Here is a 14,653-nt window from a genome sequence, read left to right as displayed (position 1 = left end):
TCCTCCACTTGGTCCCGCCCCGAATAGAGGAAGTCCCGCCCCCGGACTTCCGCTCCAGCCCTCGCTGGCCCTCCCTCACCTAGTAGGGTCTCCTGGTCGGGATGGCGGAGAGCGGCTACCGCGGCGGGCAGCAGGCGCCCTGCGGGTACGACAGCTACCGCTCGCCGCTTGCCTCCCGCTACGCCAGCCCGGAGATGTGCTTCGTGTTTAGTGACAGGTACAAATTCCGGACCTGGCGGCAGCTCTGGCTGTGGCTGGCGGAGGCCGAGCAGGTAACGGGCCACGGGGATAAGGGCCTGGCGGGGAGAGGCGGGCCCGCTCCAGCACGTGCGCGGCTCGGCGCCGGGCTTGGGCTCTGGCCTGGGCCTGGTCCCTGGGGGCAGCTGCCCCGCTATTTTCGGCCGAGTATCCCTTTCCTGAGGCGCTATGGCCCGAGGAAGGTCAGGGCAGGAGGCCCGGGAGCGACACCTGTTGCCTCCCTAGTTTAGACTCAACGGAGGGTTAGAGACGCGGAGGCGGCGGCGAGAAGTGCACGCTGTGGTTTCAAGGCTTTATCTTGGCGGTTCCTGCTGGAATACTCCGCTGACCACGGACACTGAGCGCTCCTTACGTGCTTGTGTGCTGTTCTAATTTCTTTACACACCTTTTCCCCTTTAACTCGTAAAAACTCCGCAAACTAGGGGGTGCTTTTTCCACATTATATGTGGAAATCCCACATGATATGGGCGAAATCAAGCCTCAGTGATAGCCAAGCGTGTTATTGGCTCCTAACCATTAACAGCGGAACCGGGATGTTAACTTGGGTTCAGTGCAGAGCCTGAGCACTCAGCCACTTTGTCTTCCACGGTGCCTCGATGGAGTTAGGGACAGGAGTGTCACTACAAAATTCGTATTTCCTAGGCCGCTATTTCCCGTCCGTTCGGCTGCGTTTTGCCTTTCTAAGGAGGGAGAATCGGGGTAAGGGATTATTAGATGGGATTTCTGGTGTCTTTTTTTAAGAGCTGCTTATAAAGCTGTTCAGCTCAGCGCTTTCAGAAATAGCTCCAGAGGGGCCTTCCCAGAGGATTTGAAGGAAGCGGAAGGTGATCCGGAGAGCTATAAAGTTTCGGAGGAAAATGCCACAACAGGCAAGATGGCAGTGTCCTCTCAAAGGGCATCAGTAAACTTGGAAACAATCTGAGCACGTGCCTGGGACCAAGGTATAGCGGAACTCCCCAAGCAGAAAACTCACTAGATTTCCCACTTTCCCTTCATTGTGCTCAAGAAAATTAAGTGACATGATAATAGAAGACACATTTATCATTTCTACTGTGTGCCAGGCACTGTCTTAAGACGTTGCGTATTAATGGCTCATTAGCCCTCAGAACAATCCTGTATGGTAAGTACTATTTTACAGATGTTTGACAGATGACCGAATGGAGACACAGAAAGACTTCATCAACTGTTGGCTCAGATGACAGTAATGGGTAGAAAAGGACATTAATAGGGTGTTGTGATTTAGCATGTCCTGGCATGTACTCTTTTCTCTTTCATATGATACACCATTATATAGATGAGGGTAGTACATTCAAAACGCCAGGATCTGGGGCGCCTGGGTGGCTCAGTGGGTTAAAGCCTCTACCTTCGGCTCAGGTCATGATCTCAGGGTCCTGGGATCGAGCCCCGCATCGGGCTTTCTGCTCAGCAGGGAGCCTGCTTCCTCCGCGCGCTCTCTCTCTGCCTGCCTCTCCGCCTACTTGTGATCTCTGTCTGTCAAATAAATAAAGAAAATCTTAAAAAAACAACAACAACAAAAAACCCCAAAACGCCAGGATCACCATAACGAGGAAATGTCTTCTGGCTGGAATTGAAATGTAGAGTCATCTGAATATGCCTTCAGATTTCAGATTCAGATTATGCATTTCCTCTGCCGAGTCAGCGCATTGCCTGAAATGCATACACTTTTGGTATAATCTGAGTTTGGAATATGTTAGGGTGTCGAAATTAGCATAAACTATGTAGTAATTTTAGTAGCTAAGAAGAAAATTGAATAAGAGATCGAGAGGAATGCAGAAAAGCAGGGGTGGGGAATGAATTTCAACAAGATGGGTTGCTTGGAGGCGGGAAGCAGTTCCGCCACACTGCCCCCTGCTGCTTTGCTTTGGGAGGAGACCGGAGATACCCTCTGTTGTCAGAAAGCTTGGCCCCGTGGCTACCTGAGCTGTCAAAATTTGGCTAGTGTGACTGAGGAACTGAATTTTTACTTTTTAATTTCAGTCAGTTTAAATGTAAATAGCCATATCTGGCAAGTAGCTACCATCTTGATCAAGATAGGCTTAAGATGCACGATCCTCTCCAGGATTAAGGCTAGGGAGTTTCGAGACAGGTTTGAGTGAATTTCACCAGTTGTGTATTCAGCACTTGAATACAGGATTCTGAGCTGCCTGTGGGCTGCAAGCTGTTTTTTGCCAGCCCAGTTTTTCCAGTGATGAATGAATGTAAGTTTATGTGTTTATTTTCTCAGTAACTTCCTGTAGTGGTTTCAGTTTTACTGAGTTTGCTGTATGTAATTTGTTGGCAAAACCACTTGCAACATTCTTAATTCTCATTTCTCTAAGTAAATCCATCTGGGTCAAATGTAAAGTTTTGGCCTGGATTCCCTCACTTTGGGCACTTACCAGGCCAAGCACTAGGGGGTAAGCAATAAAGACAACAAACTCTCCTCTTAAGGAGTATACATTCTAGGGGAGGGACAGGCTAATGCGTTTATAAACTTGTCATGTGGTGTTAAGTGCTGTAGATAAATTTAGGTTAAAGGGATAGTTGAATGACACATAAGAAGGATGTTTCATTTTGGACTTGGGAAAGACCTCTTTGAGGAGATGACACTTGAGCCCAAAGACCAAAACATGTGAGCCAGGCAGAGATATAAGGGCAGAGAGAACAAAGGTCAGAATATATTGTTGCGAATTTTGGCATTTACTTAGAATGTAATTTACATTATTTAAGAAAATCATGCCCTTGGGTGCCTGGGTGACTCAGTCAGTTAAGTGTCTGCCTTCTGCTCAGGTCAGGATCCCAGGGTCCTGGCTGGTTGGGGAGTCTGCTTCTCCCTATGCCCCCCACCCCCACTTGCTGGAGGGCGCAAGCTCTCTCTTTCTCTCAAAAATAAAAAAAATTTTAAAAAGAAAAAAAAAATCATGCCCTCCAGGGAGTCTGGGTGGCTCAGTTGGTCAAGCATCCAACTCTTGGTTTTGGCTTGGTGGTGATCTCAGGGTAGTGGGATCAAGCCCTGCATGGTACTTCCCACTCCAGGCAGTCTGCTTAGGATTCTTTTTTTTTTTTGAAGATTTTCTTTATTTATTTGACAGATCACAAGTAAGCAGAGAGGCAGGTAGAGAGAGAGATGGGGAAGCAGGCTCTCTGCTGAGCAGAGAGCCTGATGCAGGGCTCAATCCCGGGACCCTGGGATCATGACCTGAGCTGAAGACGGGCTTTAACCCACTGGGCCACCCAGGTGCCCCTGCTCTTGGGATTCTTTCTTCCTCTGACCCTCCCCGTGTGCATGCATGTTCCCCCCCATAAATAAATACAATTTTTTTTTTTTTTAAGATTTTATGTATTTGAAAGAGGGAGAGTGAGCAAGAGAGAGCAAGAGAGAGAGAGCAAGCGCGCACGTGCATGAGCAGAGGGAGGGAGAGAAGCAGACTCCTCTGCTAAGCAGGGAGCCAGATGTGGTTCTTGATCCTAGGACTCTGGTATCCTGACCGAAGCTGAAGGCATATCTTAACTGACTGAGCCACCCAGGTGCCCCATAAATAAATAAAATCTTAAAAAAAGAAAACATGCCCTTCTCCCCATGTACTTTTCATTGCCCCAAATTTTATTTTTATTTTTTTCTAAAGATTTATTGATTTATTTTAGAGAGAGTATGTGCGAGGGAGGGAGAGGTAGGGGCCAAAGGGAGAGGGAGACAAGCAGACACCCCCGCTGAGCAGGGATTCTGTGGCAGGGCTCCCTCCCAAGACCCTGAGGTCGTGACCCGAGCTGAAATCAAGAGCCCGCATGGCTCAACCGACTGAGCCACCCAGATCCCCACCCCAAATTTGAATTTAGGAATTGGGAGGTGGGGCGTAAATGCTAAGGTGAACCTTTTTTTTTTTCTCGGTGTCACTTCAAGTCGTTGTGACATTTGAGGTTATTTTATTTTGTTTTGCCTGTTCTGCAGACATTGGGTTTGCCTATCACAGACGAACAGATCCAGGAGATGAGGTCAAACCTGGACAACATCGACTTCAAGATGGCAGCCGAGGAAGAGAAGCAGTTGCGGCACGATGTGATGGCTCACGTGCACACGTTCGGCCACTGCTGCCCGAAAGCTGCGGCCATCATTCATCTTGGCGCCACGTCCTGCTACGTTGGAGACAATACGGTAAGAGCCTCTGTTTTGTCTCCACTTAGGACTCAGTCTTCATAATGGATTTAGGAATTTTATGTGATTTTTGTCTAATTTTAGAAAGGGATTCCATAGATCATTAGCTTTAGGGGTATCATAAACTCAGGAATTTGCTGCTTTCATTATCCTTCCAATCTAAACTATAAGCCGCTAATGACTTCCGTAATGGAAGACTGGCAGATACAGTTTATGCGTTGGTTGGCTGGACCCAAGTCAAGGTCTTAGTGTTTTAGTGGCAAGGCAATTGTCCAGACGGGGTTTCTTTCCAAAGTCCTTTATAACTCTTTGTTGTAACTTCTCGGGGGTGGGGGCGGGGGAGGTTTGCATTAGGATTCTTTCACAAAACACTTAATTGGCAGAGGAGCTTATCGTCAAACGTGAAAAAGTAATACCACATTTTCTTAAGAGTTTACTAGGTGCTTGGCAGTATTCTGGTATGTCTTACTTCATTTATTCTTCACAACGATAAAAGAGGTGCTTTTATTTCCATTTTCGACGGCTTCTTGAGGTGTAGTTTACATACCATAAATTTCCCCATCTCAAATGGGCAGTTCAGTGAGTTTTAGTAAATTGTTATAGTTCAGCCTTCGCTACAGTCTGGTTTTGTGGCACATTCATCACTCTGAGGAGTTCTTACGCCTGTTGGCAGTCAGTCCCCACTCCTGCTCTCCAGCCCAAACAACTGTTGACCTGCTTTCTTTCTCTGTAGTTTTGCCTTTTCTGGTAATGTCCTATAATTGGAATCAGAATGTGTAGTCTTTTGGATCTGGCTTTATGATTCCTGTCTCTATGGATGAGGACACTTAGGGTGAAGAACTTGCCTAATGTCACACTGCTAGAAAGGCTACAAGCCCAGGGAGAATGGCTCCAAAGCTGTGCTCTGGATCACACTGTGCGAGGGGGACCAGAAGTTCCATTCCAGATTCTTCCAAGTCAGAAAGAAGCCACTGATTTTTAAGTTGCCCCAAATACTTGTAGTCTCAAGTGGTACATAATTAAAGGCATCTGTGTGTAATTGGTGACTCAAGTAATGGAAGAACAACAGTCCTTTCACTTGGAATATACTTTATTTTTTTATTTTTTACATGTGCCCAGTTTGTAGTTGGGCTCAGCAATTACTGTCACATGTGAGCTGGCCTGAAATGCATCTCCTATTTCCCTCAAGGACAGCTTCAAATTTTCTAAACCTTGATATTCTGGTTCGTGTCTTTTTGTTGTTGTTGTTGTTAGCAATGGTAGATGGGGACAAAGGAGGAGAAACTAATGGAATGTTCCCCCAGAAGCTTCTCCGAGACTCAGGCACTTCTCTTTGGGAGCTCGGTGACCTGGACATCTTCACAGTATTCAGGATGGAAGTTTGCCCCATGACTGTTTCCCAGTCATTTTAGATACCGTGTACGCTGGCCTTTGGGGGTATAAGGGTTTTGTTCCTTGGAAATCACAGAAGTACTGCCCTCCAGGTTGATGTGCTTTTAAAACAGTAACCTGAAAAGAACAACTTCTGTTAGGATCTTCTGGCTTGCACCGAGGGTAGCTAATAGTGAGCTAGGTGGCTAGCTGAGAAGCCCCGCTGTGAGGGCTAAAAAGGGTTATGTAATATTGTTTGGGCCAAGCTGTTTAATGTGAGACCACTGCATTTTCCTTTGCAGGACCTGATTATTCTTAGAAACGCATTTGACCTGCTTTTGCCAAAGGTAAGGAGTTGGCAGCAGTTTCCTGTTAGCCCTCGTTTCCCCAAGATAGGACATGGTGCCACTTTCAAATAAATCAACACAATGTGAACGTAAATAGGTTGTCTTTTACTCAGGTGAATGATCCTGTATCGGATCTGTAGAACTAATGATCTCTTTGGGTTAAAATGGTCTAAGCAAATGCTTTTTAAAACATAGCCTTTAATTAATTAATAAATAAATACATACATACATACATAAAATAAAATAAAATAAAATAAAACATAGTTTTTTAGGAGTGCCGGGGTGGCTTAGTGGGTTAAGTGTCTGCCTCGCCTCAGGTCATGATCCCAGAGTCCTGGGATCAAACCCCCTGTGGGCTCCCTGCTCAGCTCGAGCCTGCTTCTCCCTCTCCCTCTGTTGCTCCCCCTGATTATGTTCCCTCTCTCACTGCGTCTCTCTCTGTCAGATAAATAAAATCTTTAAAAACATGGAAATAAAACATAGCCTTTTAAATGAAGGAAGTTAACCACCTGTTTGTTGTTGGAATATGTGGGTCAGATTTGTGATTTTGTCCTGTTTTTTCTGCCTGAGCACATAAGTGGTCTTTAAATTGTGCAGAAAAAGTTCATGACTCTAGTTAGTCAACTCTATTTTGAAATATTGGTTGCTTTGAACTCACGAAGGCACTTTGGGATACAAAGATGAAAAAATAGGCCTCTGCCTTCCACAGGCTGGAGATCTAATTTTATATTGTCTAAAAGTTTAGCTCCTGATTATGTAACGAGCTCACGGTGAACTCATTCTTCTCTACATGGTCTTTCTTACAGCTTGCTAGAGTGATCTCTCGGCTTGCTGACTTTGCTAAGGAACGAGCTGATCTTCCCACCTTAGGTTTCACACATTTCCAGTAAGTGATATGATTACTTCTTGGGACTTGGGCTAGTTTGTGTGCATTTGGCTTTCATTTTTTTCTTCAGTTTCCCTTCTCCATGGAAGCCTAGAGGTGAAGAATCTCAAAACATAGTTCAGCAGATAACTTGGGATGCTTATGAGGAATGAACCTTGTCTCTACCATAAAAGGTAGATTCTTAAGAGTTCATTGGGGGAACATTGGGATATCAAGAGCCGTAGAAAATATTCATGCTCCTTGATTTAGTAATTCCATTTTTAAGACTCTAGCCCAAGGAAGTAATCTAAATTATGCAAAAAGTCTTATGTACAAAGATCTTTGTTAAACTCTTGGTTTTGGTAGTAAGCATTGGAAATAATCTAAATGTCCAGAATAAGAGAATAATTAAATAAGGTATAGTATGTAGTATATTCAGAGGCTAGAATAATACACAGCCATTAAAATGATGCTTGTAAGTCTAATACCATGGAAATATGCTTAGGTTAATGTAGAATTTTGTAGGTTTTGTCTACACCATTTTCTCTATCTCTTACTTTAATTCTTACCCTTTCCAGGGATAGCAATAATTGTTCAAAAAAGAAATGAAGCTTTTATGAAGTAAGTCCTTGGTTTGAGACTTCTGTGTGTCCTTCTTGGGTCATTTTCAGGCCTGCTCAGCTAACCACAGTTGGGAAACGTTGCTGTCTTTGGATTCAGGACCTTTGCATGGATCTCCAGAACTTGAAGCGGGTCCGAGATGACCTGCGCTTTCGGGGTGTGAAGGGCACCACTGGCACTCAGGCCAGCTTCCTGCAGCTCTTCGAGGGAGATGACCAGAAGGTATTCTGAGAGCAACTGGGGGACACGGAAACTCGGTGGTGAGAACACCAGAAATATAGCTGACCTCTAGGATGAGAGGAGGATTGATCTTGGGATGAGTGGAGTCTTTGGACCAGAAGGAGGACCAAGGGTTGAAACCTGGGCAGGATGTTGAGATGTTCTCATACTGGTCACACCTGGATTTCTACAGGGAGGTCTTTTTCTTCCAAGGTAGAGCAGCTTGACAAGATGGTGACAGAAAAGGCAGGATTTAAAAGGTAGGTAAATGGGAAAAGTGTTGGCTTCCCTATTCCCTGTTAAATGATGAAAGCCCTGTGTTCAGTGTTCCTCTTGATTTAACTTTTTCTTCCTTCGTTCTTCTGCCCATTTCCTTTTATCTCTGGCCTGGGTTTTTATTTTCTTGTAGTCTAGATTCTACTTTTTTATAGTCTATAAGGAAAAAGGAAAGTGTTTACTTCTGAGATTTTTAGAATAGTCTCACCCACATCGAGGTCCTCCCATGGGTTCATCTAAATCTGACCATTTCCACTGAGGGCCACCAGGCTTCACCATGGCTGCTTGTTCCACGCATTTCCATCAGGTTATGACAAGACACGGGTACCCCAGGCCCACACTTCCTTCTTGGGCCTGCGTGTTGGGAAAAAGGGTGATCACGAACAGTTTGTTTCAGAAGCATGTTACCAGGGAGGTCATGGGGGCTCGGTAGGGCTCAGTATACCAGTGAGACCAAGCTTTTGCTTAAGGTCTGTTTGTGCTCATTTGTTTGAAACAGTCACATTTTGAAAAAACACTTTTTTTCCCCAGATTTTATTTGTAAGTAACCTCCACACCCAGTGTGGGGCTCGAAAAACAACCCCGAGATCAAGAGTTGCATGCTCCGCCAACTGAGCCAGCCAGGTGCCCCTGAACTATTTCACTTATGATTCTTTTCCATTTGTTTCTAGGGCTTTCATCATCACAGGGCAGACCTACACACGGAAACTGGATATTGAGGTGCTGTCCGCGCTGGCTAGCTTGGGGGCATCTGTGCACAAGGTGAGTGGTAGAGGCAGTTTGAGGGCGTGGGGCTGAGAGCTTGGCACACCACAGAGAGATGGAACTGGCCTCAGACTTTTCTCTAGACTTCTCTCTCGAGAGGTGTCAGACTTCATTTTCACTGTGTGGGGTCGGTAGGTGATAGCTCTTAAATTAAGGTGTGTTAAAAGACAGGACTGGCTCCAGCGTTCTCGTTAAAGCTCATTTTGCCTTCCCCGGCCTGGCTCTTCTTCAGCAAGGTCCACACCGTGTCTCCATGCTCCCTTCCTTGTCATCCCTGCTCTTCAGGAGCCCCGAGGAGTCTGAGCGAGGTACTCTCCAGGAGCCCTTGGAGAGGACGTGCTCACCTCCTTCACCGGTCTAGCCCCTGCTCCCGGAGGCCTGCACAGCAGCAGTGTGCGACGATGCCTGTGGCCCTCTCCCCCCAGATCTGTACCGACATGCGACTCCTGGCGAACCTCAAGGAGATGGAGGAGCCCTTCGAGAAACAGCAGATTGGTGAGTGTTCTGGGAAGATGTGGGAGCGCTGCAGAGATGCTGGGAGGCCGGTGGGCATGTGTTAGTAGCTCACCCAGCAGTGTGCCCGGGCACTCATTGTCCTCTGAAGTCTCTGCATTTGCTCCTCCTTGTACGTGGCAGGCTCAAGTGCGATGCCGTACAAGCGGAACCCTATGCGCTCAGAGCGGTGCTGCAGCCTCGCCCGTCACCTGATGACCCTCATCATGGACCCGCTGCAGACGGCATCTGTGCAGTGGTTTGAGCGCACGCTGGATGACAGTGCCAATCGGTCAGTGGAAGGGGGGTGCTGTGTACAGCAGGTTGGGGGGAGGACCAGCAGAGGAGCCTGAAGGATGTTTTGAGCACCTGTGCATTTTCTCCTTGTCGCCACAGAGCCTGGAGGGGTCTCCTTGTCGCCGTAGAGCCTGGAGGGGTCTCCTTGTCCCCACAGATCCTGGGAGGGTCTGTAGCAGGGAGGCAAGAATATAGAACAGTGTGATGCATGTTAGGATCAGTGTGTGTACGAGATAATCTCTGTGGGAGCTAAGATGGAGGAATAGAGGAGGGTGGGGGGCGTAGAGGAGTCAGGGAAGTCTTCACAGAGGAGGTGATACTGTAAGACTCAAGAAATATAGGCGCTTTTTTTTTTTTAAGATTTTCTTTATTTATTTGACAGAGAGAGATCACAAGTAGGCAGAGAGGCAGTCAGAGAGAAGGGGAAACAGGCTCCCCGTTGAGCAGAGAGCCTGATGGAAGGCTCGATCCCCGGACCCTGAGATCATGACCTGAGCCAAAAGCAGAGGCTTTAACCCACTGAGCCACCCAGGTGCCCCTAGACTTTTTTTTTTTTTTTTTTGAGATTTTATTTATTTATGTATTTGAGAGAAAGCGAGAGAGCACAAGCAGATGGAGGGGCAGAGGGAGAAGCAGGTTCCCTGCTGAACAAGGGTCCGACTCAGGGGTCATGACCTGAGCCAAAGGCAGACGCTTAAACAACTCAGGCAGTCGGGCGCCCCATCCTGTACTTTTTGAAAGTAGTTTCACATTACTCTGGTTTGCTTGCATTGTGCTAGGATCTGAAAAAAAAAATACATAGTTAAAGCTAACTCTCTGGGATCTGTGTGTAGTCCAGGAAATAAGACACTGATGGAAATAAAACGTGTGAGCTCATTCAGAAGTCAGCCGTTGCGTACTTCTCAGCAGGGTGTGACCTAATCAGATGTGCCCACTAAAGCACCCTGTAACGGTTTGGAGAATCGGATGTAAGGGGACACGGACCTGGTCAGAACACGTTAGGAGGCTACTTTAAAAAAATCCACGTGCACACTGGCGCAGTGGCTATGTGATCAGAGAGGAAGTGTATGGGTCTAAAATCAGGGCAGATTGGCGGACCTCGGTGGCGGAGGAGTGAGAATTAAGATCGTGCTGCGGTGCTAGTGCCATTCACTGAGCAGGAGCCACAGGGAGCCCAAGAGCGCGTGTGACGGGTGAGCAGGAAGCAGTGGGAACGGCCGAGTGCGGTTCGGGGTTTGCAGTGCCTACAGACCACCAGGTGGAGCTCTCCAGTGGGGTGTCTGATCTGGCACGGAAGCAGGTGGCCTGGACAAGGGGTGAGAGATTGCGGGGTCTTGAGGATATGGGGGTACCTGAGGTCACGACATTAAAGGAAGTTGTCCAAGTAGTACATGTGGCGCGAAGAGTCAGTGAGGCAGCTTCTTGGGACACGCCCTACATGTCGCTTGAATTGGTATTTGTTTAAAGAGATAACTGAATGGGCTGTTTGTTTTCCAGCCGGATCTGTTTGGCTGAGGCATTTCTCACTGCAGATACGATACTGAATACGCTGCAGAACATTTCTGAAGGACTGGTGGTGTACCCTAAAGTAAGAAGCCTCCATTGAACAGCAAAATGTTGGGGGTGGGGGTTGACGTGGGAGGGGGAGTGTAATCTCTTCCTGCTCTGGAGTGAGTATGTTCGGGGAGCTGCATCCCGGTCCAACCTGAGCACATTCCGAAGGTTATGGCGTAAGCTCTAGAGAACTAACCCTGGGATCCGCAGACACGTTCATAGAAGAGAGAAAAGGAACCGCTTTGGCTTACACTGTTCATGAGCATGAATCATTAGCTGTGGCGTGACTGGCAGAGCAGTCGATTTCCTTTGCCTCTTTTTAAGTACCTGAGGCAGATGGGTTCATTTCCGTTACATACTTGGCTCTTCAGGTTGGGCATAGAAATTTTAACAAAGTTCCAGTTTCAGAAATCTTTCCAATGAACCAATTTAAAAAAACTTATTTAAATCAGTATTCCTTTTTAAAATCAGAATAATACTTTGAGGAGGGTAGCAGGGATGAGAAGGATGGGGTGGCTGGACGATGGACATGGGGGAGGGTAGGTGCAATGGCGAGCGCTGTGAGCTGTGTAAGACTGATCAATTACAGACCTGTACCCCTGAAACAAATAATACGTCATATGTTAATAAATAATAATAATAACACTTTGGATTAGAAAGAAAACTGAAACATACAGTGTTAATGAAAATGATCCATTCTATTCTCTGTCTTCACAAATACGACAGTTCATGTCCTTGTGTGCGTTTTGCTGGTCACTTGTATCTCTTACTGCGTGTGTGCGACTTTGTAGCCTTGAGTCATCTTAGGCCTGCATTCATTCTTCTAGGTAATTGAACGACGCATTCGGCAAGAGCTGCCTTTCATGGCCACAGAGAACATCATCATGGCCATGGTGAAAGCTGGGGGTAACCGCCAGGTTTGTCGATCTCTCATGGTCCTGGTTGAGTGGAGAGTGCACCTTTCGTCCTGTTCTCCTCCCTTAAGGAGAATGAAAACATTTCTGTCTTCACCCTCAAGCATGGTAGTGGTGCAGAGCGGTAACCGTATTCTGCCATAGAACAAGCTTGTCTCTGGAGAGTGGTTGTGGTGAACTTGGGTTGTTAAAAGTGAATCACTTAGTCACCTGTAGAAAAGGTCTACTCCTAGCGAAGGAGTTAGGTCTGAATTTCCAAACAGGAAATGGTGGGGAGTGGGCAGGACAAAAGAGCACATGGGTCGTGAGGCTTTAGAGGAGGGAGTGCAAATTGGGCATTTACTTCAGGTTCAGCCTAGGATAAGGTCAGAGGGTCGAGATCTTGGAGTCAGACTGTGAAGGGAACCACCTCAGCCTGGAAGGGCATTGTGTACCAGCCACAGACAGCACATGGATGTGATGTTGGATGACTTCTTAAGATGTTCAGATGCTCTCTTAGTAAATAAGCCAACAATACCTCACTGTCTTCCCAGGATTGCCATGAGAAAATCAGAGTGCTTTCCCAGCAGGCAGCTGCTGTGGTCAAGCAGGAAGGGGGTGACAATGACCTCATAGAGCGAATCCAGGCCGATGCCTACTTCAGTCCCATTCACTCCCAGTTGGACCATCTACTGGCTCCTTCTTCGTTTACAGGTCGTGCATCCCAACAGGTAAGCACCAGAACACTTCCATAGCACTGTAAGCCTCCCCAAATGCCCTCTTTTAAAAATTTTTATTTTTTAATTTTTTTTGAAAGAGCCTGTGCAAGTAGGGTCTAGGGCGCTGGGGGAGGGGCAGAGGAAGAGGGAAAGTCTTAGGCGCCACACCCAGCATGAAGCCCAATATAGGGCATGATCTCACGATCCTGAGATCATGAACTCAGTGAGATCTGAACTCAGATCAAGAGTTGGATGCTTAACCAAGCCATCCACGTGCCCCCAAAATGCCCTCTTTACACTGCTGGGCTACAGAACCTCGAATACTGTCTTCAATGTTTCTACTTTTATAAGAGGTATGATGAGAATGAGGCTAGTCAGAAAGCATTCAGAGCAGGCTAACGTGATGATTTGGTTGTTTTGAGCTATCTTAAGTATTTCTCCCTGTGATTTCTCTGAATTCTGGTCTGGAGCATGTGGTATAATGGTCAAAGATTGGGTTTTACCCTCAGGCAGATCCATCAGGTTCGTTCCTGACTTCTGGCTTTCACTGGCCGACAGGATAAGAATACATATCTCACAGACTGGTGGTTACATGGATTAAAAGGCCTAGCACAATGCTTAGTGCATAGTAAGTATTCAGTAAATGTCATTTTCCCTCTTGGTCTTTTAGAGACTATAAGAGCTAATTCAAAAAGATGTATGAGTGCGGACTAGGTGCTGAATATGCATTCGGATACTGTGCTTCATTCCGGGGGTCAAAACTTGGTGGGGAAGTCTTTTTTTTTTTTTTTTTAATTTTATTTATTTATTTGTCAGAGAGAGAGAGCACAGGCAGACAGTGGCAGAGAGAGCAGCAGGCTCCCTGCGGAGCAAGGAGCCCGATGTGGGACTCGATCCCAGGACGCTGGGATCATGACCTGAGCCGAAGGCAGCTGCTTGACCAACTGAGCCACCCAGGCATCCCGATGGGGAAGTCTTATAAAGAGGTCATTAAAACACTGAGGAGTGCCTACAGGATTTGCAGGAAACACATCTTTTGGGATCACAAAGGAGGAATAGAACAGCTCTAGAATAGGAGAGGTCCGGAAAGGCTTCCTGGAAGACTTGACATCTGAGTTGAATCTTGACGTCTGAGTTGAACTGGCATATGACATAGTTCAGCATGAGAGAGAAACTACAATCATTTGAGTGTTGCTGGAGCAGCAAGTGCCCAGAAATAGTTACAGCCTTTCAAGTTGGAAGACAGACTGGAGGCAGGAGACCAGCAAGGAAGCTGCCACAGGCGGCCACACAGTACATGACGAGGGCTTTGAGCCAACGTGGTGGTAGACACAGATTAGGGGAGAGATTGCAGGGCCAGTTAGGAAGTTAGTCACTTGGCAGCTGGTTGGATGAGGAGGAAAGAAGCAGTGAGGATTTTAGCTTGGGTTGCTGGGTGGGCAATGGGGAGACCAACGGAAAGAATAGGCTGGGCTGCTTTGTGGGGAAGCACATGGGGGCAGGGTGGGTTGAGCTGCCTCAGTCTAGGGCCAGATTTCTGACAGGTGGTTGAGAAAAGTAGAAGTTCAGTGGTGGAGTAAGAGCTTTATCAAATTATTTCTCAGTGATATAAATGGACATTGCAAAAAGCATTATCAAATGTACATCTTGACATTTTCTTTCGTCTTACATTTGCTTTCCTTTTCGGCAGGTGCAGAGATTCTTAGAAGAGGAGGTATATCCCCTGCTGAAACCATATGAAAGTGTAATGAAGGTGAAAGCAGAATTATGTCTGTAGCGCTGGAAAAAATTAAACAGGAAGTCGTTAGCTTCATTAACATTTA

At 46.7% G+C, this 14,653-nt stretch overlaps 1 protein-coding gene across 2 annotated transcripts; it reads left to right on the top strand.

Moving 5' to 3' along the window:
- The first annotated feature begins 55 nt into the window (after positions 1–55).
- Positions 56–14,653, top strand: ADSL (adenylosuccinate lyase). 2 transcript variants are annotated; one of them, XM_046013695.1, is made up of 13 exons: positions 56–272; positions 4,208–4,411; positions 6,085–6,129; positions 6,936–7,015; positions 7,666–7,837; positions 8,048–8,094; positions 8,782–8,872; positions 9,301–9,370; positions 9,512–9,659; positions 11,162–11,252; positions 12,046–12,135; positions 12,666–12,842; positions 14,521–14,653. In XM_046013695.1, exons 1-13 carry the CDS (start codon positions 102–104, stop codon positions 14,605–14,607), a joined length of 1,473 nt encoding a protein of 490 aa, XP_045869651.1. In that variant the 5' UTR covers positions 56–101; the 3' UTR covers positions 14,608–14,653. The 2 variants fall into 2 exon arrangements, with proteins under 2 accessions (XP_045869651.1, XP_045869650.1); XM_046013694.1 differs by lacking the exon at positions 14,521–14,653 and adding an exon at positions 13,389–13,612.

The sequence above is a fragment of the Meles meles genome, chromosome 7, assembly GCF_922984935.1.
Source record: "Meles meles chromosome 7, mMelMel3.1 paternal haplotype, whole genome shotgun sequence".
Lineage (NCBI taxonomy): Eukaryota > Metazoa > Chordata > Mammalia > Carnivora > Mustelidae > Meles > Meles meles.
Note: the sequence above shows the minus strand (reverse complement) of the source record. Positions and strands in the feature narration are given on the sequence as shown.